Below are 26,503 nucleotides of genomic sequence, written 5' to 3'. Positions count from 1 at the left end.
TGCAAACAGCAAAGGGCAAAGGGTCTGCAGATTAGATTTTATGTCTCTATAATGAAAACTCTGGCCCTGTGCATTTCATAGCAAGTGAGTTTCAATGGTGACTGGTTTCTAACTAAAGCCACTGTTAATCCAATTATTAATCTACAACTGATGAGTAACTGGTGATATGAACCTTGGCAGTGTATTTAACTTGTAGGTGTAAACCCAGGAGCCAAAAGAACTACTTATCCTAATTACATTTTTTCTTAGCTACTGTACATTTTTTCACAACATAGTACTGAACATGCTATCTATAATAATAAAAGGGTAATATGCTAATTAGATCGGACTTCTTCCAGACCTCCTTCCTGATGAAGCTTGGGCTTGAGAGAAGCCCGCCTGGGTCCCGGGTGGCTGTGGGTGGCCCAAGGGAAGCCAGCCCAGGTTTCGGGTGGCAGAGGGAAGCCATTGCCGGCAGCCAGGGGAAGGAAGGCCTACGAGTGCACAAATTTTTGTGTACCGGGCCTCTAGTCTATAATAATAAAAGCATAATATGCTAATTAGACCAGACAGCTGAACAACCTTCTAGATGAAGCCGGGGCTGCGAGGGCCGAGCCCCTTGCACGAATTTCGTGCCTCGGGCCTCTAGTTTAATAAATAATAGTCATTTTTATTATTGTTATTGTCCTAATCCGAGGCCAGAACTAATAGTAGTTAATGGTACGTTAGACCAAATCACTAAATCACTGCATGTGATGCTGTGCCTGCTGAGGGAAAAAAGTTCAGATGTCAAGATAGTTTATATAAAACTTTCTCTATCCCAAGTAGCATCTGCTTGCCTATAAGGTGAAGGCACCTCTGAGCTCTCTGAGTGGTGGTTGTTTTTTAGTCCCTAGAGCAGCGGTTCTCAACCTGTGGGTCGCGACCCCTTTGGCGGTCGAACGACCCTTTCATAGGGGTCGCCTAAGACCGTCCTGCATATCAGATATTTACATTACGATTCATAACGGTAGCAACATTACAGTTATGAAGTAGCAACGAAAATAATTTTATGGTTGGGTCACAACATGAGGAACTGCATTTAAAGAGCCAGAAGGTTGAGAACCACTGCCCTAGAGGGTAGGGAGTTTGGGATAGGAAACTGGGATCTTTGTGGAGCAAAAGATACGAACTGACGGTGGTCAGTTCTTTTCATGTGCTTATTATTCACTAGTATACCTTCCTTTGTGAAATTTTGTTTATATCTTTTGCCCATTTATTTGTCTTTATTTTGGAGCTGTAGGAGTTCTTTATATATCATGGGAACAAATCTTTTGTCAGACATTGTTTCCCTGTATTTTCTCTCAGTCTGTGCCTTTCCTGTATTTTTTTAATGGTAAGCAATCAGAGACAATGAGAAGTTAGAACTGCCTTGAGACAACAAGTTTTTTCATTTCTATAAGCAATAATTTTATAACTAAGTGTATATCACTTGGCCCTTAGGAAAAGAGCTGGTTGTAAATTGGTAAATCTCTTTGTCTTAAATAGAGTCAAATTTTATATTTTGTGGGTTGTTTTTTTTTTTTGGTTTTCTTTTTTTGCAGAAAAACTCATTCCCTCTAAACAAAATGGTTTGCTCTAGATATCGGCAGACTTTGTGTGTAAGGACCACATAGTAAATATTTTTGGCTTTCTGGCCACATAGCCTGTCTGCACTAGGAAACTCTTGTCATTTTAACAAAAGCAGCCATTGATAGTACACCAGTAAATGGATGCGTTTGTGTTTCAATAAAACTCTGTTAATCAAAACAAGAGGTGGCTTTAGTTTGGTCGCCCTGCTTTAGAGCCTAAAACCCATTGTTGGTATGATTCTGGAGAAATTTTGGGTTTTATGTCTTAATACCAAAGGTGACAAGTGGATAATGTTTATTTGAAATTCCTTGATTGGTTGATTTTTATTTTTCTTGAAAGATTTACTTCAGAAAGTTGAAGGCAGCTTTTATAACTCATGACAACCTAATTAAAGCCTACTGAGGCGCTGGCTGGGTAGCTGAGTTGGTTGGAGTGTCATCCCATACACCAAAGGGGTTTCAGGTTTGATTCCTGGTCAGGGAACATACCTAGGTTACAGGTTCAGTCCCCGGTAGGCATGTATATGGAAGGCAACCAATCCATATTCCTCGCTCTATCTCTCATCCCCTCCCCTCCATCCGTCCCTCCATCCCTCCCTTCCTCTCTCTCTAAAAATAAATGAAAACATATTCTCTTGTGAGGATTAAAAAATAAAGTCTACTGAGTAATTTGTATTTTGAGGAATTGAGTTGAGTGGAAGCAAAACAGTTACAAAGGAACAAAAAGTGATTTGTGGCAACCTGAGAGGGAAATATGTTAGAATAGTGGGAGCTTCAAAATATTGGAATGGGTGTTGAGAAAAGGTTATATAATATTATCCAATTGGAATATTAATAGACGAGATTAATTAGGTATTATTCTGTCTGACTTCAGGAAAATAGATTGTGTCCTCTCCAGGATTTCTTTATTAAGAAATGGTTCTTTATTTCTAGTTTAGATAATATAATTGATCAGCTTCTAAGTAATCTCATCAGTCATTTGGATTTTGTATGTGCATTCTAATCTACCTCCCAAAACCCTGTTCTTCCTAATTTCCTTAATACAGGGTTCTCTCAGAAGCTGAAGTACTGTAAAAGATTTTATTATCAACACCCTGATTTTCCTTGAAATCATTTTTTAAAATTGATTTTAGAGAAAGAGAGAGAAACATTGATTTGTTGTTCCACTTACTTACGAATTCATTGGTTGTTTCTTGAACCCAAGACCTTGGTGTATCGGGAACCAACTGAGCTACCTGGCCAGGGCTGAACTCATAATTTTACAAATAATAACTTTCTTCTGGAACGCCAGGTCATGTTCTATTTTAAAAGGAGAGAGCAGATCTTGTAATAGTGGGATAGGGGTATTAATAGAGTTGCTCACTTCACTTTACTTTCTCTGTACTATGTGGCCTCTTTTGGAAGGCATTGCTGGTAATTTTATCTTTAAAAAAAGAACATCTTCATTTGGAGGGAGGGGTTGCCTTGTGAACATAACCCAGCCTCCTCTATGTTCCTCCCCAAATACAAAATACCTGGGCAGGACATTAATTTAGAAAACTTTACTTGAAGGGACCTTAAATTCTGCCTTTGCAAATCCTTTACTATAATATAAATGATTGCAATGAAAAGTTATTTAGAGTCAAATTAAGGTTTATATATTTAGTCCTATATATAAAATTTGTTCCTTACTCTTGTAATTAGTGCAGGTTTGGAAGTATGAGAATCACATTGCAAAAATTAAGAAATATCTTTGGTATTGCTGTTCCTTAGTATTTACATGTTGAACTGGAGGTAGAATTATAAAAATTCAGAACTTTCTGAAGATGTTTGACCATTTTTTAGAGAATTCTCCTTTATCTGAAGGAAAATAGCAAAGTTTGGAATTTTAGCCTTTTAAGCTTATTTGTTATTCTCTGCTATTAGCAAGGCACATATTAAAAATTTCTATTTCTTTGACTGCATACAATGTTAGCTGGTAGTTGGCATCAGCTTTTTCCTGTTGTATGTGTAATTTTCAGGAAAATTCAGTGGTCTCTGTCAGACCAATAAGACCTTTGTCCCAAATTGTGATGATACAAAACTGTAGAGTCTACTTATTCCAACACTTTCTGGACTAACAATTTCTGTTCACTTCTTTGACCCTAAAGCTTTATTGCCCTTAAGGTTTCCTCCAAGAGCTATAGCATTTCTCTATTACATGAATCTCCAAAAATAAGAAATTCTGTGAATGAAGCCTTAATTTGACTCTTGATTGTTAATTTTTAGTTCCAATCACTTGTATTATAGAAAACAAAAAGTTAGTGTATGTTTTTGCTATATAGCTTTTTCAATATGACCTTTGCTTTCTCTTTGGAAAGTACATATTGAATTAAAAAAATTTTTTGATAGCCTCCAAGGGATGAGACATTATCAGAACTCAACACTGAAAACATGAGAATGTAATTACTTAGTGCAGTGATGGCGAACCTATGCACGCGTCAGAGGTGACACGCGAACTCATTTATCTGTGTTTATTTTCCATTTGCATGGGGAGGAGGAGAGAAATGAAAAGTATTATTTCTAAACCACATAAAAGTTTTGTATATTTTTCCCCTAGAGAAAGTAAGAAATCAAACTAATGTTTCAAATATCTTATTTTGCTCATCTTGGGATAATGCACACATTGTGTAGTCCACATTTTTTATCATTATATATTTTTACTTGGCTTCTTTCAGGATGCAGTAAGGGGCTTTAAAAGGAGTTTCTGTTGGTACCTGAGGAGAAAAACACTCATCTTTTTCCAGCTATCCTATGCTATTTATCTCTAGTGGCTTAATTTCCCAGTATTTTATATCTTTAGACACTTAAAAAATTAAATAAATGTTGAATCACTATATTGTACACTTGAAACTAATATAATATTGTATGCCAACTATCCTTAAATTTTAAAAATTGAATAAATTGGTTCTAATAAAGGCCATTTTCTAGTATAGATTAGAGGTAAATTATTATAAATTACCTTAGAGTCAGATTTTAAACAGTTTATTCCCCAGTTGTTGTCTTTGAGTCATCTAAGATTTAAAGAAAAATGTTGCTTCCTTTATGAGTATACAAATGTTTTTTTCTCCATATTTTATAAAAAGTACTCCCTCTGTTCCATAATAATAGTAGCAAGTGAATATTTAAACGGTAATTATTGGTGAATACAGCTGCAAGTTATGTTGTAGTGCAAAATTGTGAAGCCTTCAATCAAAATCAATGTTTCATGACATCTGTCATTTGTTTTGACACATCTTTCAATTTTTAGGTTAATCTAATTATTATGAATTATAACTATTTTTCTAATTTCATCCGCTGATCGATTTTTTTATTTCAGTTGAATATCAACCCATTGTAAAAGTAAGATGAAAAAAAGAGAGTTTTCAAGCAAAGATCGAGTTGCGATTGTCCAGTTCTTGATGCATCAAAAGAAAAAGGAAAAGTTGCAGAAAGGTCCAATTACGTTAGCTGCAAAACAATTTAAGTGTAACAGAGTGACCATATCAAGAATTTGGAAACGTGCTTTTGAAAATCATTGTCAAGGAGAATCTTATACTAATGCCTCCCCAGTACCACATTGCGCAAGTCATAAAACATGGCATTTTTTCTTTTTTTCTTCATTCTTTTTTTTCTTCTTCTTCTTCTCAATGTCTCCCCATTCACAATACAGACCAGGCAAAGAGCCTGAGCTGAGGTGTGTATGGGGTAAGTTTACTCCACCTCCTATTTCTGCACAGTCAGTGTAAGAACACAGCCTGTGGTAAGCACCAGGAGGCCTAATCTAGTTTTTTGATAATAAATGTTGCGTTCTATGTTTTCTTTTGCTACTGTTATTATGGGACAAATTACATTCATCAACTGCTACTATTATTATGGGACAGAGGGAGTATAATAGTATCATCTTTGGCATTAGTTTCATTACACTCCCTACTTAATTTGTTTCCACTTTGAAGCCATAAAAGCTCCAGATAAAATATGTTTTTTAAGAGGCCTCTCTAAAAATAATATGCTTTGGCTTTTCAGGGCAGTCAGAATATTCAATTAAAGGTTCAGTTGCCAAGGAGAAGCTACATGCGACTCTTCAACATCATGCTCTAATGATCAACTTGATATGTTGGCTTATTAAAAATGGAAATTGATGACATAAAGAAATTTGTGTGTCAAATTAAGACCACCTTAATTATGATTTTCTTTCCCTGACTTAAGATATCTGTTCAATTCCAGAAACTTGAAAAAAAATATTTAGATATAAACGAGCTTCACTCACTCTTCAAGTGATTCCCCACCCTGTCTCTCTCAGAAATGCAACAAAACCTTATATAGAGTAATCTCTCACTCTGAGCAGCACCTTCTAGTACTAGCAAATTTGATGAGGAGAAAATATGAGGTTTTAATTTTTGTTAACTTTGCCACTACTTATATGTTGACTGTACACAAGATATAATTCTTTAGTGAAGATTGAAAGTTGATAATAAACTAAATGTATCGATGATGCTTAATGGTCTTGGCTGTCAAGGATTCATTGCGTGTGTACTGTCCTTCCTACACATTGGGTTTTACAGTAAACATGTTTAGACGGTGCCTTAGATGTTTAGAGATAAGTTATGCAGGTTACTGTAGACATAGGGATTTTTTATTGTCTGGGCGTATAATTCTAGATTTCTGTTTTTGCTTTCATTTTAAAGCAGAAGATGGCGTAGTTATAAGAAGTATTTATAAAACGGTGCAAGATTCTTAGTTCATTGTCCTAATACTGAAGCAGAGCTTTTTATTTCAAGTTTATAATTTCAGTTATTCAAATAAGAATTATTATGCTTATAGCTTTTTTCCTTCCTCCTAGATTCGTCCTCTGGATGTCTAAAAGCCTCAACTCATCAGGGTGCCTTAGATGTTTATGTCAGCCAACTGGGGAAGGTGGAATTGAAATCCCATAAAGGTTAGCCAAAGGGAATATTTTATTTTGACATGTGGTGTAAGGAAGGTTTTACATAACATTCAGGAAACAGATGGTCAATTTATCTTATCTGTGGTGCTGACATAATGATTTCAAGAACATATCTTCTGCCCTCTCTTCTGTGTAGTCTTCATGGCTCCCCCAACAGCCCTGCCTGGCCCTAGCCCATCTGGTTTCCTCTGATGTTTAGTGGCTTTTCCCCTCTCCTGTCTTTTCCTAAGGCAGGTTACAATGGCCTTAAGAACATATCTTCCGATAGAAACTGATTTAAAGACTAAAATACTACTCTGTAGACCATTGATCTTAGAGAAACATTGGGGAAAGATGGCCATGAAGACTATCTTTCCCTTTGTAGTTCCAACAAAAATGTTATAATATAGTGATTCGCTACTATTATAAAAAGTTTTAGTGTTAGTGTTTTTCAATTTAGCTTTATGTCTGAAATATAATATCCTTTGGAAAATGCTCTCTTGGGAAGCTTTTCTACCAGTCTGTACATGAACCCTCTGAGGCCATCACTCTAGAATAATTCTTTTCAAAATGTGATCCTGAAATAAAGGTATCACCAAGAGGGTCTTCTAAAGTGATTATTGGCTTAGTCTTTTGAAGTACCAAGACTTCTTATGTGGCCTTGGCCTAGTAGCTCCAATAGGCCAAGGTTGTAGATTCTATCTCCAGCCAGGGCACATACAAGGATCAACCAGTGAATGCATAAATAAGTGGAATAACAGGTCGATTTTCTCTCTCTCTCTCTCTCTCTCTCTCTCTCTCTCTCTCTCTCTCTCTCGCTTCCCACCTCTCTCTGCCCCTCCCCCCATTCCTTTCTCTCTCTAAAATAAAATAAATAAAAAGCTTATTTTGTTTTTCCTTCTATAATCTTATTTCAAATAACTTATTCTAAGCATCCAGGTCTTTCATTAAAAGTGGTATACTTTTTAGTCATCTGAAGACTGTACATGAACATGCACACATGTATGCTGGCAAGTGGCTTGGGTATTTGGAGTAACTTGGCCGTAGGGACTGAAGTGGCCTGTGCAGAAAGTTATGAACCATAGCTCTGTATAAAAGTTTTTAAAAAATAAATTCTAGAAGCTCTTGTATATTGGCCAGAACAGGGCTATATGTATAACAAGGAAAATTCTTCCTTACAGAGACTGGTTGTTCCTGCTGTTGGTAATGTCTTTCCCACATCGGTTTAATACTTTCTTTTTTTTTTAGTCAACGAGACTCACTTATCAGAGTGTCAAAATAAAACTACAATTGCAGAGGTCTGAAACTGAAGTTATTGCTGACACACAGGTGTGACTTGATTTCTCAAGATCAATTTTTTCCCCTTTAAATCCCATCATGTTCTGACTAAATTTCTAAGAGCTTCATTAATGCTATTCAGTGTATTTTTTGAGCGCCAAAAAAGTCATAGCATTGCATTTGAAAAGGAGAAGAAAACCTACAATTACTGCATTTAGTGTAACTAGTAACAGAGTGAAAGCTTTTACACGACAGTTTTTTGCTGTTGTGTATGGATGGGCAGAAAAGTAAAAACATTGTTAATCTTCATCACTTGAAATATTTTTCAGTGTTATTTGGAATGTTGATTAGGATTACAATTTTGTATTTTCTCCGACTGAAACCATGTTACTGGCAGAAGCTTAAAGATAACTGGAAACAAAGATTCCTATCTTATTTTAGTTCTCTTTAATTCTCACTACCTTTGGCAACAGTGACTTTTCAGAGTAATGGAAACTTAATTGGGATTCTGTTGCTTAGTGGTTAGTAAAGACATCTGGAATCCTTTCCAACTCTACCACTGTCTTGCTGTAGGGTTCAAGAGCCACTTGAGTCTCCTAGTTTTTCAACATTTGTCATGTGAAAAAGAATGTTATAATGCTTGTTTTCTCTCTCCCAATGAAAATCAACATGGGAACTTAATTCATTCAGAAGGGCTGAGATTACGCTTGATATTTAGAGACACAAAGTCCTCAAAAAGTATTTAAAGTTTGTTATTTTCTTTTTAAAATATGTTTGATAGATAAACATCTTTTCCATCATTTGGAAATTTTTCAGGGTTGTTTTTCCCTAAAGTTTTCATATTTGTTTTTCTGGAGAATCTCCTGTCAGTAGTTTACATTTAAACTTTGAAAAGCAATTCGTTTTTAAATAAAATAAACCAGTTTTAGTGATGTGCTTTGTTACCCACTTTTTTGCAGGAGTATATATATTAGAGTTTATCAGTCTTACCCCAAACTTGCAGCTCTAGTTAGGAAGGCAAACAGGATATGAAATTACTTATAGAAACTTAAGCTGATGTTAACCAAAGTAGGAGGCAAACAATGACCCGTAAATAAATGCATTCTAGAAAGAATCTTTAAAATATTCACAATGGATGTCATTCTGACTGTCTTGTTCACAGAGCTGAGGTTAATGTTTTATGGCAGCGGCCTCTTCCTTTTTTGATATATGAGAAACAGAGAAAGAAAAAGTTCTGAAAGAGGACTGTGCAGATGAGTTGGCACTGCAACCCACGTCATTGTTTCAAAAATGATTCCTTAGCTAACAGGATACTTTTTCTTATTTCTTCCTTTAGACACTTGAATTACTACAAGATTATAGTGGGAATAAAGTTGAGTGTCTTGCCCTAGGTCACCCAAAGACTGTAATCCATTGAAAAGAAACAGTTAAAATTTAAATATTCTCCTTTTTTTTTTTTATTATTATTGTTATCCCCCTGGCCCCTACAAGGTATAACTGAAGGCACAAGACCCCAAGGTTCTAGTTGTGTTACAATGGTCATTGCGGTCGCAAGTTTTGTAATTCGATGAGGTAGCATAGCAGCGTGTGAAATCCCACAGTGGTTAAGAGCATGGGCTTTGTTGTCACTGAACTGGATCTAGATTCTAACTCTAGCTCTAATGGGAACTTGAGCAAGTTCTGGTCTGTAAAATAAGGATTATAGTAATACCGCATAATGTTGGTATGGAGATTTAAAGAAATAATGTGATTAAGGTATAATAACATTATACCTTAGTAAATAATTAATGATAAGTCCTTTCTACAAGCTTCATGTGTAATAAACCCTCACTTTTCTGTGATGAGAGCTTTTGACCAAAGAAATAGTTCACACTGTTCTAGTAACTCATACTTTTACAGAAGTTACTGTGAATGCCTAGGGAGTAAGAAAACATTGACACCCCCTGACCTCCATGAGTAAGGAGAAGACAGTGTGCAGGAGCAATGCTACCCATTCATTAATTTTTGTAATAGGCTCTAGTACTTTTGATTTCTTTGCATTAATAAGCTTCCTTATAAACTTATTACAGGCTCTGTTCTTGTCAAGGTCCCATCTTCTCTTCAAGTTCATTTACAGTTATCAGGAAAAGAGGTCAATGTGAGCTCAGAAGTCCAAGTTCAAGAGATGGCCGAAACTCATAAAGATGATGGTGTAATAATTACTGGTAAGGAGGCTACATTTTACTGTGTAAGATGAATAGTCATTGTCCATACATAAATAGAAACATGGTATGCTTAATTTCAGTTTTAGTCTTTTATTCTTTTCCATTGTCACATTTTGGTGTTTTGACGCTTTTTTTCCCCCCTAACTGCTTATCAGTAACATAATGCAGACATTTTGTTTGCGATACTCACCAGTTCTATCATTGGTTATATTGATTAAAAATTTTTATCTTGAAGAGATATTTGCATATCTTATTTATAGCAGCACTATTGCCAAGAGGTAGAAGCAACCCATATGTCTATTGATGAATGGATAAATGAATTGTGGTATGTACTATATTCAATGTAAATATACTTACCACTACTGAACTGTAAACATGAAAATGGTTAAGATGATACATTTTATGTTATGTGTTTTTACCCCAATTTAAAACTTTAAAAATCATTAAAAACATTTTTTCCTGGCACTACTACTTTCTAATTCTTGGACTTAAAAATCAGCTAAATACATATAATGCAAGATTTAAAGTTAACTTTGCATGATTAGAACAAATAGGAATTGGGTTTGGTATTATGCACTTTGAAAACTTGTTCTTTTAGTATAACAAATTCTCAGTCCTAAAAATGTGAATAGCTTTACACATTTTTCCTAATTACCTCTGGTTGTATTGATCACTGATACTACTTTTAAAGTTATTTATTGTATAGATAATACATATACATACTTAAAAAAAATTAATGGTGAGGTTTTTTTTTAAATCTTACCAGCATAAAAAAAAGTGTGTGGTGGCACTGGCTGTGGGGTGTCTTCATAAGATCAAGCTTCAGTTTTAAATTTTTTTTTTTATGTTAAGAAAGCTGTCTATTAGAAGTCATAGAATATTAACAAAAGTCATAATAATAATAAAAATAATACCCATACACTCTCAGATCTAAATCATTGCATTTAAATGGGCAGCTCTTAGTTACATGATGAAAATTTAAGTGTATTAAATGAGATAAGAATCAACTTCTTGTGATCTAATCTCGAGTTTGATAAAGAGCCAACAGAATTATCTTTTTTTTGGCCCCATAATATAAAGGTAATACAGATTTGTTTAACAGTGTTCCAAATGACAGTGTAACCAATTGTTTTATACTAGAGGCTGGGTGCATGAAATTTGCGGGGGAATCCTTCAGCCCGGCCTGTGCCCTCGCACAGTCCAGGAGCCCTCAGGAGATGTCCTACTGACGGTTTAGGCCCGCTCCCTGAGCAGTAGGTGGGCCTAAACCGTCAGTCAGACATCCTTAGCACTGCTGCAGAGGCAGGAGGGGCTCCCGCCACTGCCACTGAGCTCACCAGCCATGAGCCCAGCTGAGCTCACTCCCTCTGTGGGAGCACACTGACCACCAGGGGCAGCTCCTGCATTGAGTGTCTGCCCCCTGGTGGTCAATGCATGTCATAGCGACTGTTTGATCGATTTGCATATTAGCCTTCTATTATATAGGATATGTTAAGAATGTTTGAATTATAAATTAAAGTTTGTCATTTTTTTATTCTGTTACTCATAAATCATATGAGTAATTTAGATTTCATTTTAATTCCATTTTAAAGTCCCATTCTCATCACTTCAGCAATTAAATCATTTAAGAACACTTACTAGTTCTGTCATAGGATAAAATCGGTATTTGCAGACCTGATCTCTTTATTAACTTCTTGCCCATTTCTACTCTACTAAACCAACACCTTAATATACTTAAAAACAAACTATCTTTTCCTAGTCCAGCTCTTCCTCCTGCTGTCTTCTGTATTTTCCTTCACTTGGTCAATCACTCAACTAGCATTTATTGAGTCAGGCACTATGAGAAACTAGGAGTGCAAAGCTGACATCGGAGGAGCTTACGTTCTAGAGAGGCAAAACAAACAAATCAGTGAATACAATAAAGTGGGAAAATGTTACAATAGAGTTATGTATGGGGTACTGTAAGAGCATGTAGGTGACACATCTAACTTAGACTAGCACTGTGAGTTTAAGGAAATGAGAGAAGTCCAGTACTTCAGGTTACTTAGATGGAATTTAGTAACAGAATGAAGAATGCTGTTGACTCATGACTCCTTAAAAAATACTTCGACAGGGAGTTAATGTAGGAATTGTCTTCAGTTGTTCACTTTTATGGTGTTTTTGTTTCCCCAGCATTTTGTAAAGTATAAGATCCTGGGAGTATCATAGATAATTAAACATTAACTTTGTTAACGTTTACCCAAAAATGGACAGGTTTTGTTCCTACTCATCTGCATATTTTATATGTAAGGCCAGATAGTAAATATGTTACATTTTGAAGGCTACATATGGTTTCTGTTACATATTCTTTTGTTTTTTTATAGCCATTTAAAAATGTAAAAGACAGTCTTACCTCTTTGGCCATAAAAAAACAGACCTCAGGCCAAATTTGGCTATGGTTTGCTGACCACTAGACAAGAGACCAAAGAACAGGCCCCAAATATAGAGCATTTCAATTCTGTTTGTAATGCCTCGAGTTTTGTTTGGTTTTGGTTTTGTATTTATTCTGGTCATTCACGAAATGCTGAACCACAGCCAAATCATACCTTGAGTGAACTCTTCCCAGTTGCAACCTAAAAATGATTTGTGCACATAGAAGTGTAACTGCGTAAAATTTAATAAACAACACAGCCACAGAAAATATATGATGGCAAATAAAAACATGTTCAACACACTACCATTAGTGAAGTGCTAATTAAAACCAGAATGAGATACTACTATATAGTAGAATGGCTAAAATGAAAAATACAAATAATACCAAATGCTGGCAAGGATGTGAAGCGATTGGGTCTCTCCTGCATTGTCATTGGGAATGTAAAGTGATATAGCCACTCTAGCATTCAGTTTGGCAGTTTGTTAAAAAACTAAACGTGAAACTATCATATGATCTAGCAATTACAATCCTGGGCATTTATCTTGGAGAAATGAAACAATGTTTGCACAAATATTCATAGATTTATTTGTAATAGCCAAAGCTAAAAATGATTGAAATATGCTTCTACCAGTAAATGGTTAAACAAACTGTGGTATGTTTATATAATGGATAACTGTTCAACAATAAAAAGGAATAATCTATTGGTATATACAACTTGGATGAAATTTAAGAGAATGGTGCTGAATGAAAAAGTCTCAAAATGTTACATACTGAATGATTCCATTTATATAACACTAGAGACTTGGTGCATGAATTCATGCACAGTGAGAAGAAATTAACTAGAAGAAACATTTTAATATCACTATTTGCCCTTTCTCTATAATAGAAGTGTCAACCAAATTCAGGATCAACAATGACGGATGGAAACACATGCGTGTGATGGGTGCCAGCGAGAGCTTTAAATATATAGATAAACTTGCTTAATTAGACCTGCTTTCTGATTTAGCTAAACTTTTTCCAGCCCCGTGAGGCACCCCAACTTCTCTTTCCAGTAATTGTCAGCAACACAGCAGTAAATATCAACATGAAGCAGATTATTATTGTAGATCACACAGGGAGAACAAAGGGTAAAATATTTAACTGCAGCAGTGTTTGACTATATTCTGCACAGTGAGAAAACCTGAAGTAATTTTCAAGGTCCACCATTTCTTACTTCTTTTCAGTCGGGTCAAGTTTCTGAGCTTTCTAAATCTTCATTTTCCATCTAATGAAAAGAAAATAGAATTCCACTGAGTCTCCTATCTACCTACTCCAGGACTTCTATGGGAATCAAATGAGATGAGGCATGGGAAAATGCTTCACAGACATTTGGTTAAAGTGTAAAATGTTTGGACCTGGCTGTAAAGCAAGTGGTGTTCCTGGGCTGAAGAAACTGCAAGGAGGCTAGTCACTAGGGAGAGGAAGCTGGGCATTGCTACGTGACATCATTACCCTGCACGCACAGCCACCATTTTGGGCTGGGATGTGGGCTGCGTTTGCGCCATGGGGTCTTGGCAGCGTCAGATGTGATTTGGTGGTCTGTAGCTTTGGAGTGGTGGCGGGGCCCGCATCCCACTTGTGGGAAGCCGGGTGTTGCTTTGTGAGTGCCAGGTCTGTGGTGCCATTTCTCTGTAAATGGCCAGGGTGCGTCAGACGGCCGCTCCTGCATTGAGTGTCTGCCCCCTGGTGGTCAGTGTGCATCATAGCAAGAGATCAAACTCCCCATTGGTCAAACTCCCGAGGGGACACTTTGCATATTAGGCTTTTATATAGAGAGATTCTTGAAATGACAAAGTTATAAAATGGAGAACAGATAATTAGTTGCCAAAGATTAGGGGAAAAGAGGGAGGATAAAACTATAAAGACATGTCATAAGGGACTTTTATAATGATGGTTATATGAATCGATACATGTGATAACATGTCATAAAGGTATACCTAAAACATACAAAAAAGTGAGTATGTAAAAATGCTGAAATTGGAGTAAGGTGTGTAGTCCAATTAATTGTATTTTGCCAACCAATTACCTGGTTTTGATAATGTACTATGGTTATATAAAATATATATATTTTATATATGGTTATATAAAATATATATTGGGGGAACTGGCTAATGGCTGCACCTCTTTATACTGTTTTTGCAACTTCTTAGGAGTCTTAAATTATTTCAGAATAAAAAGTTAAAGAGAGCCCTGGCTGGGTAGCTCAGTTGATTGGAACGTTGTCTTTATATGTCAAGGTTACAGATTCAATACCAGTTAAGGCACAAGACTCAACCAATGAATGCATAAATAAGTGGAACAACAAGTTGATGTTTCTCTCTTTTTTCTCTCTCTCTCTCTCTCTCCTTTCCCCTCTCTGTCTAAAATCAATCAATAAAAAAATTTTTTTTAAGGGTGTTAGAGTAAGAACACGTAGAGCATGATGGAGGGAGGGAGGAGAAGAGAAAGAAAAATATGAAGGCTTCCAGGCAAGAAGCAGAATAAAAAGGACTTACTTACCCTTCTACCTAAAACACCACCACAATTTTCTAAATAGACACAATACATAAAAAAACAGTTTTCAAAACACTAGGTATTAGTAAATGAAATAGAGTGATCACTGAGAGAAAGGAAACAAAATAAGCCCCTCCTAACTGCCTCGAGAATCTCCAGCCTATGGTGAGTACAGAGGGAAAATGCATCTATTATGGAACCCAACAGGCTCCCTGAGTTGAGAAGAGTCCACAGAGACTAAGCAAGCTATAGTTCATAGGACAGAATACCAGAGGGAATAGAGCCTGGTGCTTACGCAGGTCCAGGAATAATGCCTGCTCTACTTGCCAGACTGGGAAAAATTATAACTCATGGAGCATTAGGTAGAGGACTAAGTAGTTGGAAACAATTAACCCTAGACTGAGCACCCCTCCTCTGCCTAACAAATTATAAAAGCAAGAGATGAAAGGCTTAAACTATTACCAAGTAACTTAACTGCATCCTTGAACAAAGCTAAAGATTTACAGGAATACAAAAATATTCAGCGCCCAACAAAATAAAATTCACAATATCTGGCATCCAGTCAAAGGTTATCAGACACGCAGAGGCAAGAAAACATGACCCATAATGAAGAGAATATCAATTGAAACCCACCCAGAACAGACACAGATGTTAGCATTAGCGGAGAAGGAAAATAAAAGTTATAGCTGTATTCCACATGTTGGAATAAAGTTAAGACATGGAAAATTTTTTAAAAAACCCCGAAATTGAATTTCTAGAAATAGAACTGAAAACTATAATGTCTGAAATGAAAAATTCAGCAGCTGGGATTAGGCATAGAAGATTTGAGGAAGAAAAAGTCTCTCCAAGAATATTTCTTGGGCAAAATTGGTTAATTGTATACTTGCTCAAAACCTAGAGTATGATTATCTTTGTTCTAATTTCAAGTAGTTGAGAGAAAAACACAATGATAGGCACCATTAAAACTAGCTCAAAAATATTTTGCCAGTAAATATTTGTTGTCAAGATAACTTGGTATGCATTTCTGTCGAGAGAACTGTAAACAGTTAAACCATGTTGACAACATTAAGATATCGGTTATGGAACTGTGTGTGGTATTAGAGGTTTTGTTTGTGAAATACATGCATTAAAATAATTAAATTTCAGCATAATTATCTTCATGTTGTTTTATAAGTATGATTTATTTTCCTAGCCAGCTGGTAAGCTTTTTGAGGGCACTAACATGTCTTTTTACATCTTTTGACCCTCCCTGAAATACTTCGCATGGGGCTTCCCATTGTGGGTGGTCAGTAGAGTTTACACTGTAAAAGAGGGAACCCTCCAACTATGATGCACTGAAGTTTATTCTGAGGCTAATAAGGCAGCACCAGAATTATCCCTCTGAACCAAAATACGTAAATAAACAAAGCCTGTTATAGGGTTTGGGGAAGAGGGTGCAAAAACTCATCTCAGTCAAGAAGCTTTTCAAGCTTATTTTAAACCAGGGAACTAAATTATGCAAATGATCCCTTAGAGCCCCATCTTTAGCCACAGCCAGTGCTGATTAGGTCAGGCACATTTAGGGTTCGTGGCTAACGCTTCTCCACTAGGCATTTGAGGAAATAAATAAATTTGGAGATTTATGTATTTGGGTGGATTTGGACAGAGCAAATTTAGAGTGCAAATGCTAGAGTTTAAAAATGTCCTAAGGAGAAACTTTTCTCCCCATTTAATGGAAGCCAAACCACGTGGGGAAAGGGTGGGCATTTCCCATTTCTTGGTCAAATAAACATTGTCTGATTTTCATTGGCAAAGGCATTTAAATAAGGAGCAAGGTTTTTGTAACCCCAAGTTCCAATATGCGTTACAAGATTTTTTAAGGAAAGTATTTATAAACTTTACAAATTAGAGTCTCCACAGGTTCAGGTCAAAGTATGAAGGGCTTTTAGTAAATTACTTTTTGGCAAGATAGAGCTATTTTAAGGAACCAACGTGTAATTTTGTAAACTACCTTATTTTTTTTAGTATTGTCTCTAAGCTAAAATTGCTTTTGTATTTATTTTGTTGGTATCAGCAGCACCATGCGTGGCCTCTGCTGCTGCAGAAGGAAATAGGCAGATTGGCTTCTCTCTCCATAAGCAAGAAAATGCATTATTAGGAAGGTGACAAGTAATATATAAGGGAAAAAATTGTAGATATTTGGGAAAACCTTACTATTTTTTATACTTTGCCTATTGATGCTAAATAGTGTAAAAAAATAATAAAATTAGAGAACCTATGTTCAAGATTTTCTGTTCTTCCCTCTGTTTATTTGAATCACTAGGAGAAAGAAATTCTGTTTTATAGAAAGACTACTGGGTGCAGATACCTCAAAATCCTGACCTATTGAATGCAGCATAGGCATAAAAAGAACAAATTCAGAGCTGAACCCCTTAATGAAGAAGTTAGGGGGGAAAGAGAAGCTTCTAACACAAGGATTTACTAATGGGAATCATAATGGTATTGAAAATATAGCAAGAGAAGTAGAAGGAAAAACTCCAGAGCAGTGGTTCTCAACCTTCCTAATGCCGTGACCCTTTAATACAGTTCCTCATGTTGTGGTGACCCCCAACCATAAAATTATTTTCGTTGCTACTTCATAACTGTAATTTTGCTACTATTATGAATCGTAATGTAAATATCTGATATGCTATATGTGTTTTCCGATTGTTGCAACCCACAGGTTGAGAACTGCTGCTCTAGAGGAAGCCATTGAATACTCAGCTGTGTTTTGGGACAGATCCAGTGACCTCTAAGACATAAATAAGATTATGGCTCAGATTAAATGGGAGATGCAATAATTCAGAGAAGAATTTGTATCACAGAAGCACTTACCACAAAGATTGGATGGCACAAATCACCTTTTCATCAGCTGAGAACATTATATGGTACCACCAAAGGAAAAAAAATTATACTAAAGAAAAGGATTGCCTGATTTGTGTGCTTGGATTTAACAAGGAACATTTATATGATGAATTGAAATAGTATATTTACAGCTCCTCAGTTCAAATTTGACTGGGTTCTTAAGGACAGAATTGCAATGGAGTGCCAGAGGTGGTGTAACAACTTAATTACCTTGATGGTGAGAAAAAAACATAGAACTAGAAGAATTGAGATGGGAAATGAACCAGTGAGCTAGCTCTATGAATGCCACAGCCTATTACCTTGAGAAAATTTCCAGGCTGCAGGGCACAGAGGGGTAAGAGGCAGAGCCAACAGACTCCCCAGAGGAGGGGACTGAACTGAGCATCTAGGGCAAGAATGTCAAATTCAAAGGCTAACACGGGCCAAATAAACAACTAGGGAGACCAGGGCTGCTGGAGTTCATAGGAGAGTTCCAGAGAGTAGGCAGCTGTAAAGGGTGCCCATGAGCGTTCAGCAAAGTACTGATCACCCTGTGTGTGAGGAAACTACCTAACACTTCCTACAATGGGAATGAACTTCAAAATAATTATGCTGAGTGAAAGAACCCAGATTTTAATAAAGTGTGCATACTGTAGGATTCCATTTATTACAATTTCTTTTTAAAAAAGAACTCATCCGTTGTGATTGCTGCGGGATGGGGGTCGAGGGGTCTGGAGGTAACAGACAGGGAAGCACAGGAGGGAAAGATTACAAAGGGGCACAAGGAAACTTGTAGGTGTGATAAATATGTTCATTATCTTGATTGAAGAAATGGTCTCACGGGTTTTTTACATGTTCTAAAACAATACATTGCATACTTTATATACATGTCATTTATTTGGTCAATTGTGCTCATGTAAAGCTCTTTTTTAAACTTGCATGCAAAAAAAATACAAATAAAAAACAGTAGCTTCCCTTTTAGAGTTGTTCTGAGAAAATGAAAGGAGGGATCAAGCCCGGGTAACCTTTTAACTGTTTCCCAAGTCTATCACAACTAAGATATTTTGTTGTTCCAAAGCATTTTTGGTTTTAAAGATATAGTGTTAGGATCTATGTAGTCAAATATTGCTATTGTCACTCAAGGTATAACTTTATGCATTTTGTGTTTCAGGGCTCATGAATCAAGGAAGCAAACTTGAAAAATGGATTAAGGCTGATGCCCCAAAAGGCACTGTAAGTTTTAGAAATCAAAGCTGGTTTCAGTCCCTGAAACTGCAGGACTGAATGGTTTGAGCCCGGCCAGTGTGGGTCAGTGGTTGAGCGTCAGCCTATGAACCAGGAGGTCACAGTTTGATTCCTGGTCAGGACACATGTACAGGTTTTGGGCTCGATCCCCAGTAGGGGGCGTGCAGGAGGCAGCCAGTCAATGATTCCCTCTCATCATTGATGTTTCTATCTCTCTCTCCCCCTCTCTTTTTTAAAAAAGGAATGATTTGAGTTGTATTTATAATTTTAATAATTAGTAGATCAATGACTACAAAAATGCAAATACCACACTGTTCATATAAATACTGAAAATAACAAATTGGATGAGTATTGGTGAATTGTGTTTTTTTGGGGGGAGGGGGAAATGTCAAAATTTGTACTTACCTATTGTTTAGTTTCCTTATTGCTCTGTAACATATTGCTACAAACTTATCGACTTAAAATAACACTCATTTAACAGCTCACAGTTCTGTAGGTCAAGAGCTTGGCTAGGTTCTCCATTCAGGATACCCATCAGGCTGAGCTCAAGGTGTTGGCTAGACTGAGTTCTCATCTGGCTGCTCTGGTAAAATAAAATAAATCTTCCAAGCTCATTCTTATTGGTGGTAAAATCTTGTTCCTTGTGACTGTATGAGGTCTCCATTTTCTTGCTGTTGGCATTTGCTCTAAGCTTCTAGAGACTAAATATATCCCTTCTCATATGGCCCTGATCATCTTCTAGTCAGCAATGATGCATTCAATCTTTCTAATACTTCTGACCTGTTCCGCAGCCACGTGGAGAGAACTCAGCTATTAAAGGGCCCACTTGATTAGGTCAGGCCTACCCAGGATAATCTTTGTTTTGTCATATAATATAACCTAATTATGAGTGATGTCTCACATATTCACAGTTTCCATTCATACTCAAGAAATTATACAAAGACATAGGTAATAGGGGTAGAGGGATAGGGAGTTATTTCAGAATTTTTTGTACCATAGGTCTTATGTAATGTTTTCTACTTGTATTTATTATAACATCAAAGTAAATTTAAGTTGTGAATAAAACACATCATAAATATGTAATTGTTACTGATTTTTCATTTATTTTGCATAATTTAAGACATAACTTGTTAGTGGGAAAGAAACATTCAGCTATTTTGTAGCCTGATGTTTGAAGATAGATTTTCACTTTTATAATGATGTATTATGTAAAAGTTATGAATTCTCGTTCTTTCAAACCTTATTTGTCTACTCCTAGAGCATTTAAATTAACACTGAAAGACTACCTAGTAGATTAGATTTTTTATGATTAGGATACATCAGTTCTTAAACACTAATTTCTGATATACCTTTCCAAATAGTGTGATTTATAATAGTCTCTTTTTGTTAATATTTCACTTATTTACAGTTGTCTATTTTTAACTTGTGAAACAAAAGTCAGCTTTGTGTAATATCTCCAAGTTTCCTTTTAGTTTACCCTTTGTGGAATCAAAATTAGTATAAGTTTGGATGATACACATTAGTATATTTGATGTGGTTGTGGTGTGTGTGTGTGTGTGTGTGTGTGTGTGTGTGTGTGTAATAAGTAGAAGAAACTGAGAGGCAATGAGACAATTTTTATCCTTTTTCACTCTCATGCAATTATATAAACATTTTCATGACTAAAAATAAAGTTTATGAACTTAGTCAACAATAGCCAAAAAGGTCATGAGCATAACATTAGTCAACTGTATTTAAAATTATTAAAAGAATTATACATAATTTGGTTCACATAATCAAGTCTAAACAGAAAGGGAAAGCTTCCATATTTTGTTCTCTTGAACACAGACTGATTTATATCAAATGCTTAAGAGCTGAGACCTAAGAAATAATTTGGATACCCTGAGGAACTTGCACTGAGAACTTGAAGATTTCACCCCCTCTTCACTCTACTTCTTGATCCCCTTTTCATAATCTACTTTTTCTAACACACCTTTTCTTTCATTTCTGTGTCTATAAAATTTGTCTCCCCATGAAGAACAAATGTATCTCCTGTTCTTTTTCTTTTATTGATTTTTTTTTTAAGAGAAAGGGGAAGGGAGAGGGAGAAAAGGAAACATATTAGAGCAGAATATGGATTTGCTGCCTGCTGCACATCCCCTAATGGGGATCAAGCCAGCAACCCAGGCATATGCCTTACCAGGAATCAAACCAGCAACCTTTCGGTTCATGGGGGGACACCCAGTCAACTGAGCCACATGGCCAGGACTCTGTTGTTGTTATTTAAAAGAGAATCTTAGAGAGTTTTGGAGTTCAACACCCTCCTTGGTTACTAGAGAACATAATAGGGTGTGTCGATCCTTACTCTGGTCTTCCCCATGCAGCTGTTATTGCTGAAGAAAGCAGCAATAGGTCTCTACGGTTGTGTGCTTGAAACATTTAGGGGTCAGAAGCCCACTTTTTAATTTTTTTTTAACTGAGAGAGAAAACTGATTTATTTCACTTATGCATTCATTCGTTGTCCCTTGTATGTGCCCTAAACGGGGACCAAACCCACAACCTTGGGGTATCAGTACAATGCTTTCATCAGTTGAGCTACCGAGCCAGGGCAGAAGCCAGCTATTATGTAGCTGCCAGAAATCTCCAAATGTAGTTTAAAAATCACCATCAGAACAATCATCTTAAATCTTTTGGCTCAGGTCTTAAAACTTCCTATTCAGCTGATGCCCCTGCTGAATAGGAACCATTCAGGAACCATTTCTACAGCTAAGTGATACTACTTAATTTCAAAAACTCTTTCAAAATCAAACTAAAGGGAGAATTATTAAAACTATTTAGCTAATATAGATTACCATATAATAATAGCAGTTGAGCCCTTTTAAAAAATTTTCAAAATAACTCTCATATCCTTTCCCTTAAATGTTATCCTTCAAATTTGTGGGATACAAAAGGATAGTGATGAACCCCATTTAACAGATAAGTAACAGAGGAAATAGGGTTAAATACTGATCTAATATTACTGACACAACTTCTTTGGGGCGAGTAGAATAGTGTGTTCTCCCCTGGACTCTGAATATCAGTCTACATGACATTAAATAATGTTACAAATAACCTATATCTCTTAGCATAAAATTGGGAGAGCACCCTTTTTGGGATAGCATAGTTTTAAAATATCCCTATTGTGAAAATCTGATTAAAAAGATTTATCTGAGACATTGCAGGGATATTCTATTCACAGATAGTTCCTGCTTCAATTTAATTTGCTCCTAGCAGTTAAGTCAGATGTTGGGATGAGTCAGTCAATTGGCATTTAGTTCTGTCTTGTTAAGTATCTGGAAACCATAAGAAAACCTTGTTTCCTCTAAAAATTTATGTTGCCCAGCTGGTGTGGCTCGGTGGTTGAGCCTCAAACTATGAACCAGGAGGTGTCATGGTTTGGTTCCTGGTCAGGGCACATACCCGGGTTGCAGGCTCGATCCCCAGTGTGGGGTGTGCGGGAGGCAGCAGATCAATGATTCTCATCATTGATGTTTCTTTATTCTCTGAAATAAATAAAAATGTATTTTTAAAAAATATATGTTCATGTTTTTTACAATAAAGCTTCACAGATCCTTAAAGTCATTTGCCCTGGCTCCATCTCTTTGATTTATAAGGCCACCTCTGCTTTTCTAAAGAAAAGCTTCTAAATTTCTTGTCAAAAAATACTACAAGTCTCAGTGTTGTTTCATATAACTGTAACCTCAGATTTAATAATATCATCAAACTATTGGTTTGATTAAGGTAAATTTAGATGGAAAATTTATATAGTAGCAATACTTGATTTGACTTTTTAAAAATCATTATCAGACAGAAGATTTAATGATGCATTTAAAAACATTTGTAGTTGGAATAAGAATCAGGAGATGATTTGCTGCTGTTTATACCATTGAGATCCAGCTAATAAAAATATTTGCATCAAATGAAGTCACCAAATTCTAGATTGTTTTGTTCTTCTGTTTGAGTTGAAGGTTATGCTACTTCCTCTTCACTATTGTATGTTGACTCTTTCACTGTCAATTCTCTATCTTTAAGTGGTGTTATCTCCCGCCGCCGCCGCCGCCGCCGCTGCCGTCTGTTGCATGCTTGCCTTTATCATCATAGCTAGACCAAGCTGGAGTTCCAGTAGGGTTGTATTCTTGCTGAACTATAGATGACATTTTCATAGCTGCCTCCCTGCAATAACAGTGATGAGCATTAGCTAGTTTGCAGAAATCATCGCTGGTGTAGATTTTTCAAACTAAATCATAGTTGGAGTTAAAAAACTCACCATCAGGAGTTGAATTTACGTTCCACAGCTTTCTTGCCTTCCTCGGCGGGGGAGGGGGGGGGGCGTAATTGTGCTAATAATCAGGATTCCAAAGCTTAAGTAGCTCAGTGGCACTCTAGGTTAGCCAGTTCAGAGATTAACAGGCACAGTGAGTGAGTTGAGAAATTGCATGGCCATGGACTAGGAATACTGAGCGCACTCTATAGTGCTCTTGAGTGAGCTCTCTGCCTGCCATTCCCAGAGCCTTAGATGAGGCAGAAGCCTTTGCGGTCCATCTGAGAAGGCTAGTCAGGCACCCGAACAGGAACTCCTAACCCAAAGTCTGCAGATCTCTGTTGGACACATGGATGAGTTTCAGTGAGGTCCATGAGCTCTTGGAAAATTTATGCAGTTTCTACCTTAATATGCCTTTTTCTTCTGAGGAGTGGGTTTGTGACTTTCCTCAAATTCTCAAAGGTGTCTATGACCAAAATGATTAAAAATACTAGTACTGTCTTTCTTAGGAGGCAGACAGGAAGGAAGCAAAGAGGGCATGTAAAAAATGTTTGGGACTCCCAATTTCAACATGAGGGTGTGTGTGTTGTTGGGGGGTTCCCCCATACTACCAAGCAATTATTGGGTACCAACCAAGGTGTCCTGCAGTTCAAGTCAATTATGATACCATCTACCCAGAGTTAGCATCAGATTCCACAGGTTAAGGGCTCAGTCCCACAAGACCACACTTCACTTCGGACACTAATTGCAAGTCCAGGTTGTCTCCTGGGCTTCCGACCAACTGGCTATATAGAGCAAAGGTTCCAGTGACCTCATTGGGTTGGATTGATTTGCCATAGCTACTCACAGAGCTCAGAGATACTTTACTTACCTGATCACCAGTTTATTATAGAGGATATAACTCGGGAACAGCCAGATGTAAGAGATGCATAGGGCAAGGAATGGGGAAAGGCTGCAGGGTACCCATGCCCTCTTCAGTCATGCCCCTCTCCCCAAATCTCCATGCATTCACCAACCCAGAAGCTCTCTGAACTCTGTCTTTTGGGGTTTTTAATGGAGACTTCCATGATGTAGCAATGATTTATTAAATCAGTAGCCACTGGTGATTGATTCAGCCTCCAGCCCCTCTTCCCAAGTGGGAAATCAGTCCCACCCCTCTCTTCATGGTTGGTTCCCCAGGCAACCAGCCCCAATACTTCGGTACTTTCCAAAAGTCACCTTATTAACCTAAACCCAATTGTGGTGGAAACAGGCTTGTTATGAATAACAAGATACCCATTTCACCTTTATGAGTCTGAAATAATTTCAGGAATTGAGGCCAAATTAGGGCTGAGTCTCTGCTTCATGTTGATAGGGACAGCTGGGTTTGGTGGTAGAAAACAGAAGTGGTCTTTTGGCTGTCCTGGCTCGGAAAGGAATTTTCCGTATATCCAGCTAGTTCACTATAGCTTTGCATTAGGTTTTGGGGCCAAGTCCAGCTAGTAGTAAAATCTTGCTTAGTTTTCTTTGCATATTTTTTTATCTAGTGACCTGGCAAGAGGGGTGAGGAATCAAAAGCAAGATTTGGATATTAACAGAAATCTTGGGTCTTCTTCATTAAACACAATACTTAACACACTTGAACATTCCATACCAGATTAGATTCAGTGAGGCCCTTGCCAGAAAGTCTCCATTCATCTAGCTAAAATCCCAATTATTAGAAGTTCAAAATGTTACTTCTCAAAGAGTGATTGGCAAAATAAAATGATAAGATTAGAAGCTCAACTCCATTGTGTAATATGTTATCCATTCACTACCACCTGCCCAAATGTGGTTGTTTAATAGTATGACAAGGTTGGCAGAGACTCCTAAGACTGATATCCATATCAGTCTTCTTCAGACCTATCTGGAAGGGTTGAGTCACCATTCCTCTTCAAAATTTTTCAAGGGCCTGCCCTCTTTAATCTGACCCAGCTTCAGTTGGCTGTCTGACCTCCTCCCTCCCTGCAGTCCTGGTCCCAGAGGGAGTACCTATTTTACAAGTTTTTGTTTTAATTTCATTTTAATACACCCAGCCTTGGATCAGAAACCATTTTCTTCCCTAGACCTCAGGTGATCAATTTTCATGGCAGGCTTGCTTAATTAAGGAAGTTCTCTGAGTCACTGTCCCGTGCACTGATGGGTTCTGGGTTCAATTCTGGTCAGGACACATACCCATGTTTCAGGTTTGATACCTGGTAGGAGCATGTGCTGGAGGCAACTGGGCGATGTTTCTCAGACCACTGTTTCTCTCTTTCCGTTTCTCTCTAGAATCAATGAAAGACATATCCTTAAGTGAGGATTTAAAAAAAAAAGTTCTCTGAGAGACATCTACATTCTTAGAACACATTATGCAGTCTATACTTTGATAATATTATTCATTTTTCCAGCTTGCAGAAAAGAATCTTATCTACAAGGATTGGTCAAGAATTCTCATTTTGAACACTTCACAGGTTACTTCTTTAGGTCAGTTAAAATAATTGCACATGTTTACTCTCAGTCAATAGGAAAAACTAAACCAGTGGTTTTCAACCTTCTGGCCCTTTAAATACAGTTCCTCATGTTGTGACCCAACCATAAAATTATTTTCGTTGCTACTTCATAACTGTAATGTTGCTACTGTTATGAATCATACTGTAAATATCTGATATGCAGGATGGTCTTAGGCAACCCCTGTGAAAGGGTCATTCGACCCACAGGTTGAGAACCGCTGAACTAAACGATGGAGCAGATAACTTCTTTCTGTTTAAAAACACAGGGTAGACACTCTAGGCCCTCTATCCTTAAATTTTGCTTATTTAAAACAAAATTAGATATGAAAGAGGCAAAATGACAACAGACCCCACAGAAATACAAAGGATTGTAAAAAAAATAGTACTATGAACAACTCTATTCCAACAACCTTGAACAAATGGACATATTCCTAGAAAAATACGACCTTCCAATACTCAATCGGGAAAAATAAAAAAATCTGAATAGGCTGATAACTATGAAGGAAATTGAAGCAGTAATCAAAAAACTTCCAGCAAACAAAAGCCCTGGCCCAGACAGCTTCACAGGGGAGTTCTACCAAGCATTCAAAGAAGAACTAAAACCTATCCTCCTCAGACTATTCCAAAAAATTCAAGAGGAAGGCACACTTCCAAGATCTTTCTATGC

The 26,503-nt window shown here is 36.9% G+C and overlaps 2 protein-coding genes across 2 annotated transcripts in view; one reads left to right on the top strand and one right to left on the bottom strand.

The window, feature by feature from the left end:
* The window catches only part of FAM185A (family with sequence similarity 185 member A), a 44,773-nt gene extending 25,610 nt beyond the window's left edge, over positions 1 to 19,163 (top strand). The window contains exons 8-10 of the mRNA XM_006774948.2: positions 6,430 to 6,525; positions 9,861 to 9,995; positions 18,974 to 19,163. Coding sequence (XP_006775011.1) covers positions 6,430 to 6,525; positions 9,861 to 9,995; positions 18,974 to 19,086 — 344 coding nt within the window. The 3' untranslated portion in view covers positions 19,087 to 19,163. The remainder of the gene's footprint in view (positions 1 to 6,429; positions 6,526 to 9,860; positions 9,996 to 18,973) is intronic.
* Positions 19,164 to 23,076: 3,913 nt separating this feature from the next.
* Positions 23,077 to 26,503, bottom strand: part of FBXL13 (F-box and leucine-rich repeat protein 13) — a 138,315-nt gene continuing 134,888 nt past the window's right edge. The window contains exon 18 of the mRNA XM_006774947.2: positions 23,077 to 23,238. Coding sequence (XP_006775010.1) covers positions 23,103 to 23,238 — 136 coding nt within the window. The 3' untranslated portion in view covers positions 23,077 to 23,102. The remainder of the gene's footprint in view (positions 23,239 to 26,503) is intronic.

Source organism: Myotis davidii, unplaced genomic scaffold, assembly GCF_000327345.1.
Source record: "Myotis davidii unplaced genomic scaffold, ASM32734v1 scaffold125, whole genome shotgun sequence".
Taxonomy (NCBI): Eukaryota; Metazoa; Chordata; class Mammalia; order Chiroptera; family Vespertilionidae; genus Myotis; species Myotis davidii.
This window is presented reverse-complemented; position numbering and strand designations above follow the sequence as displayed.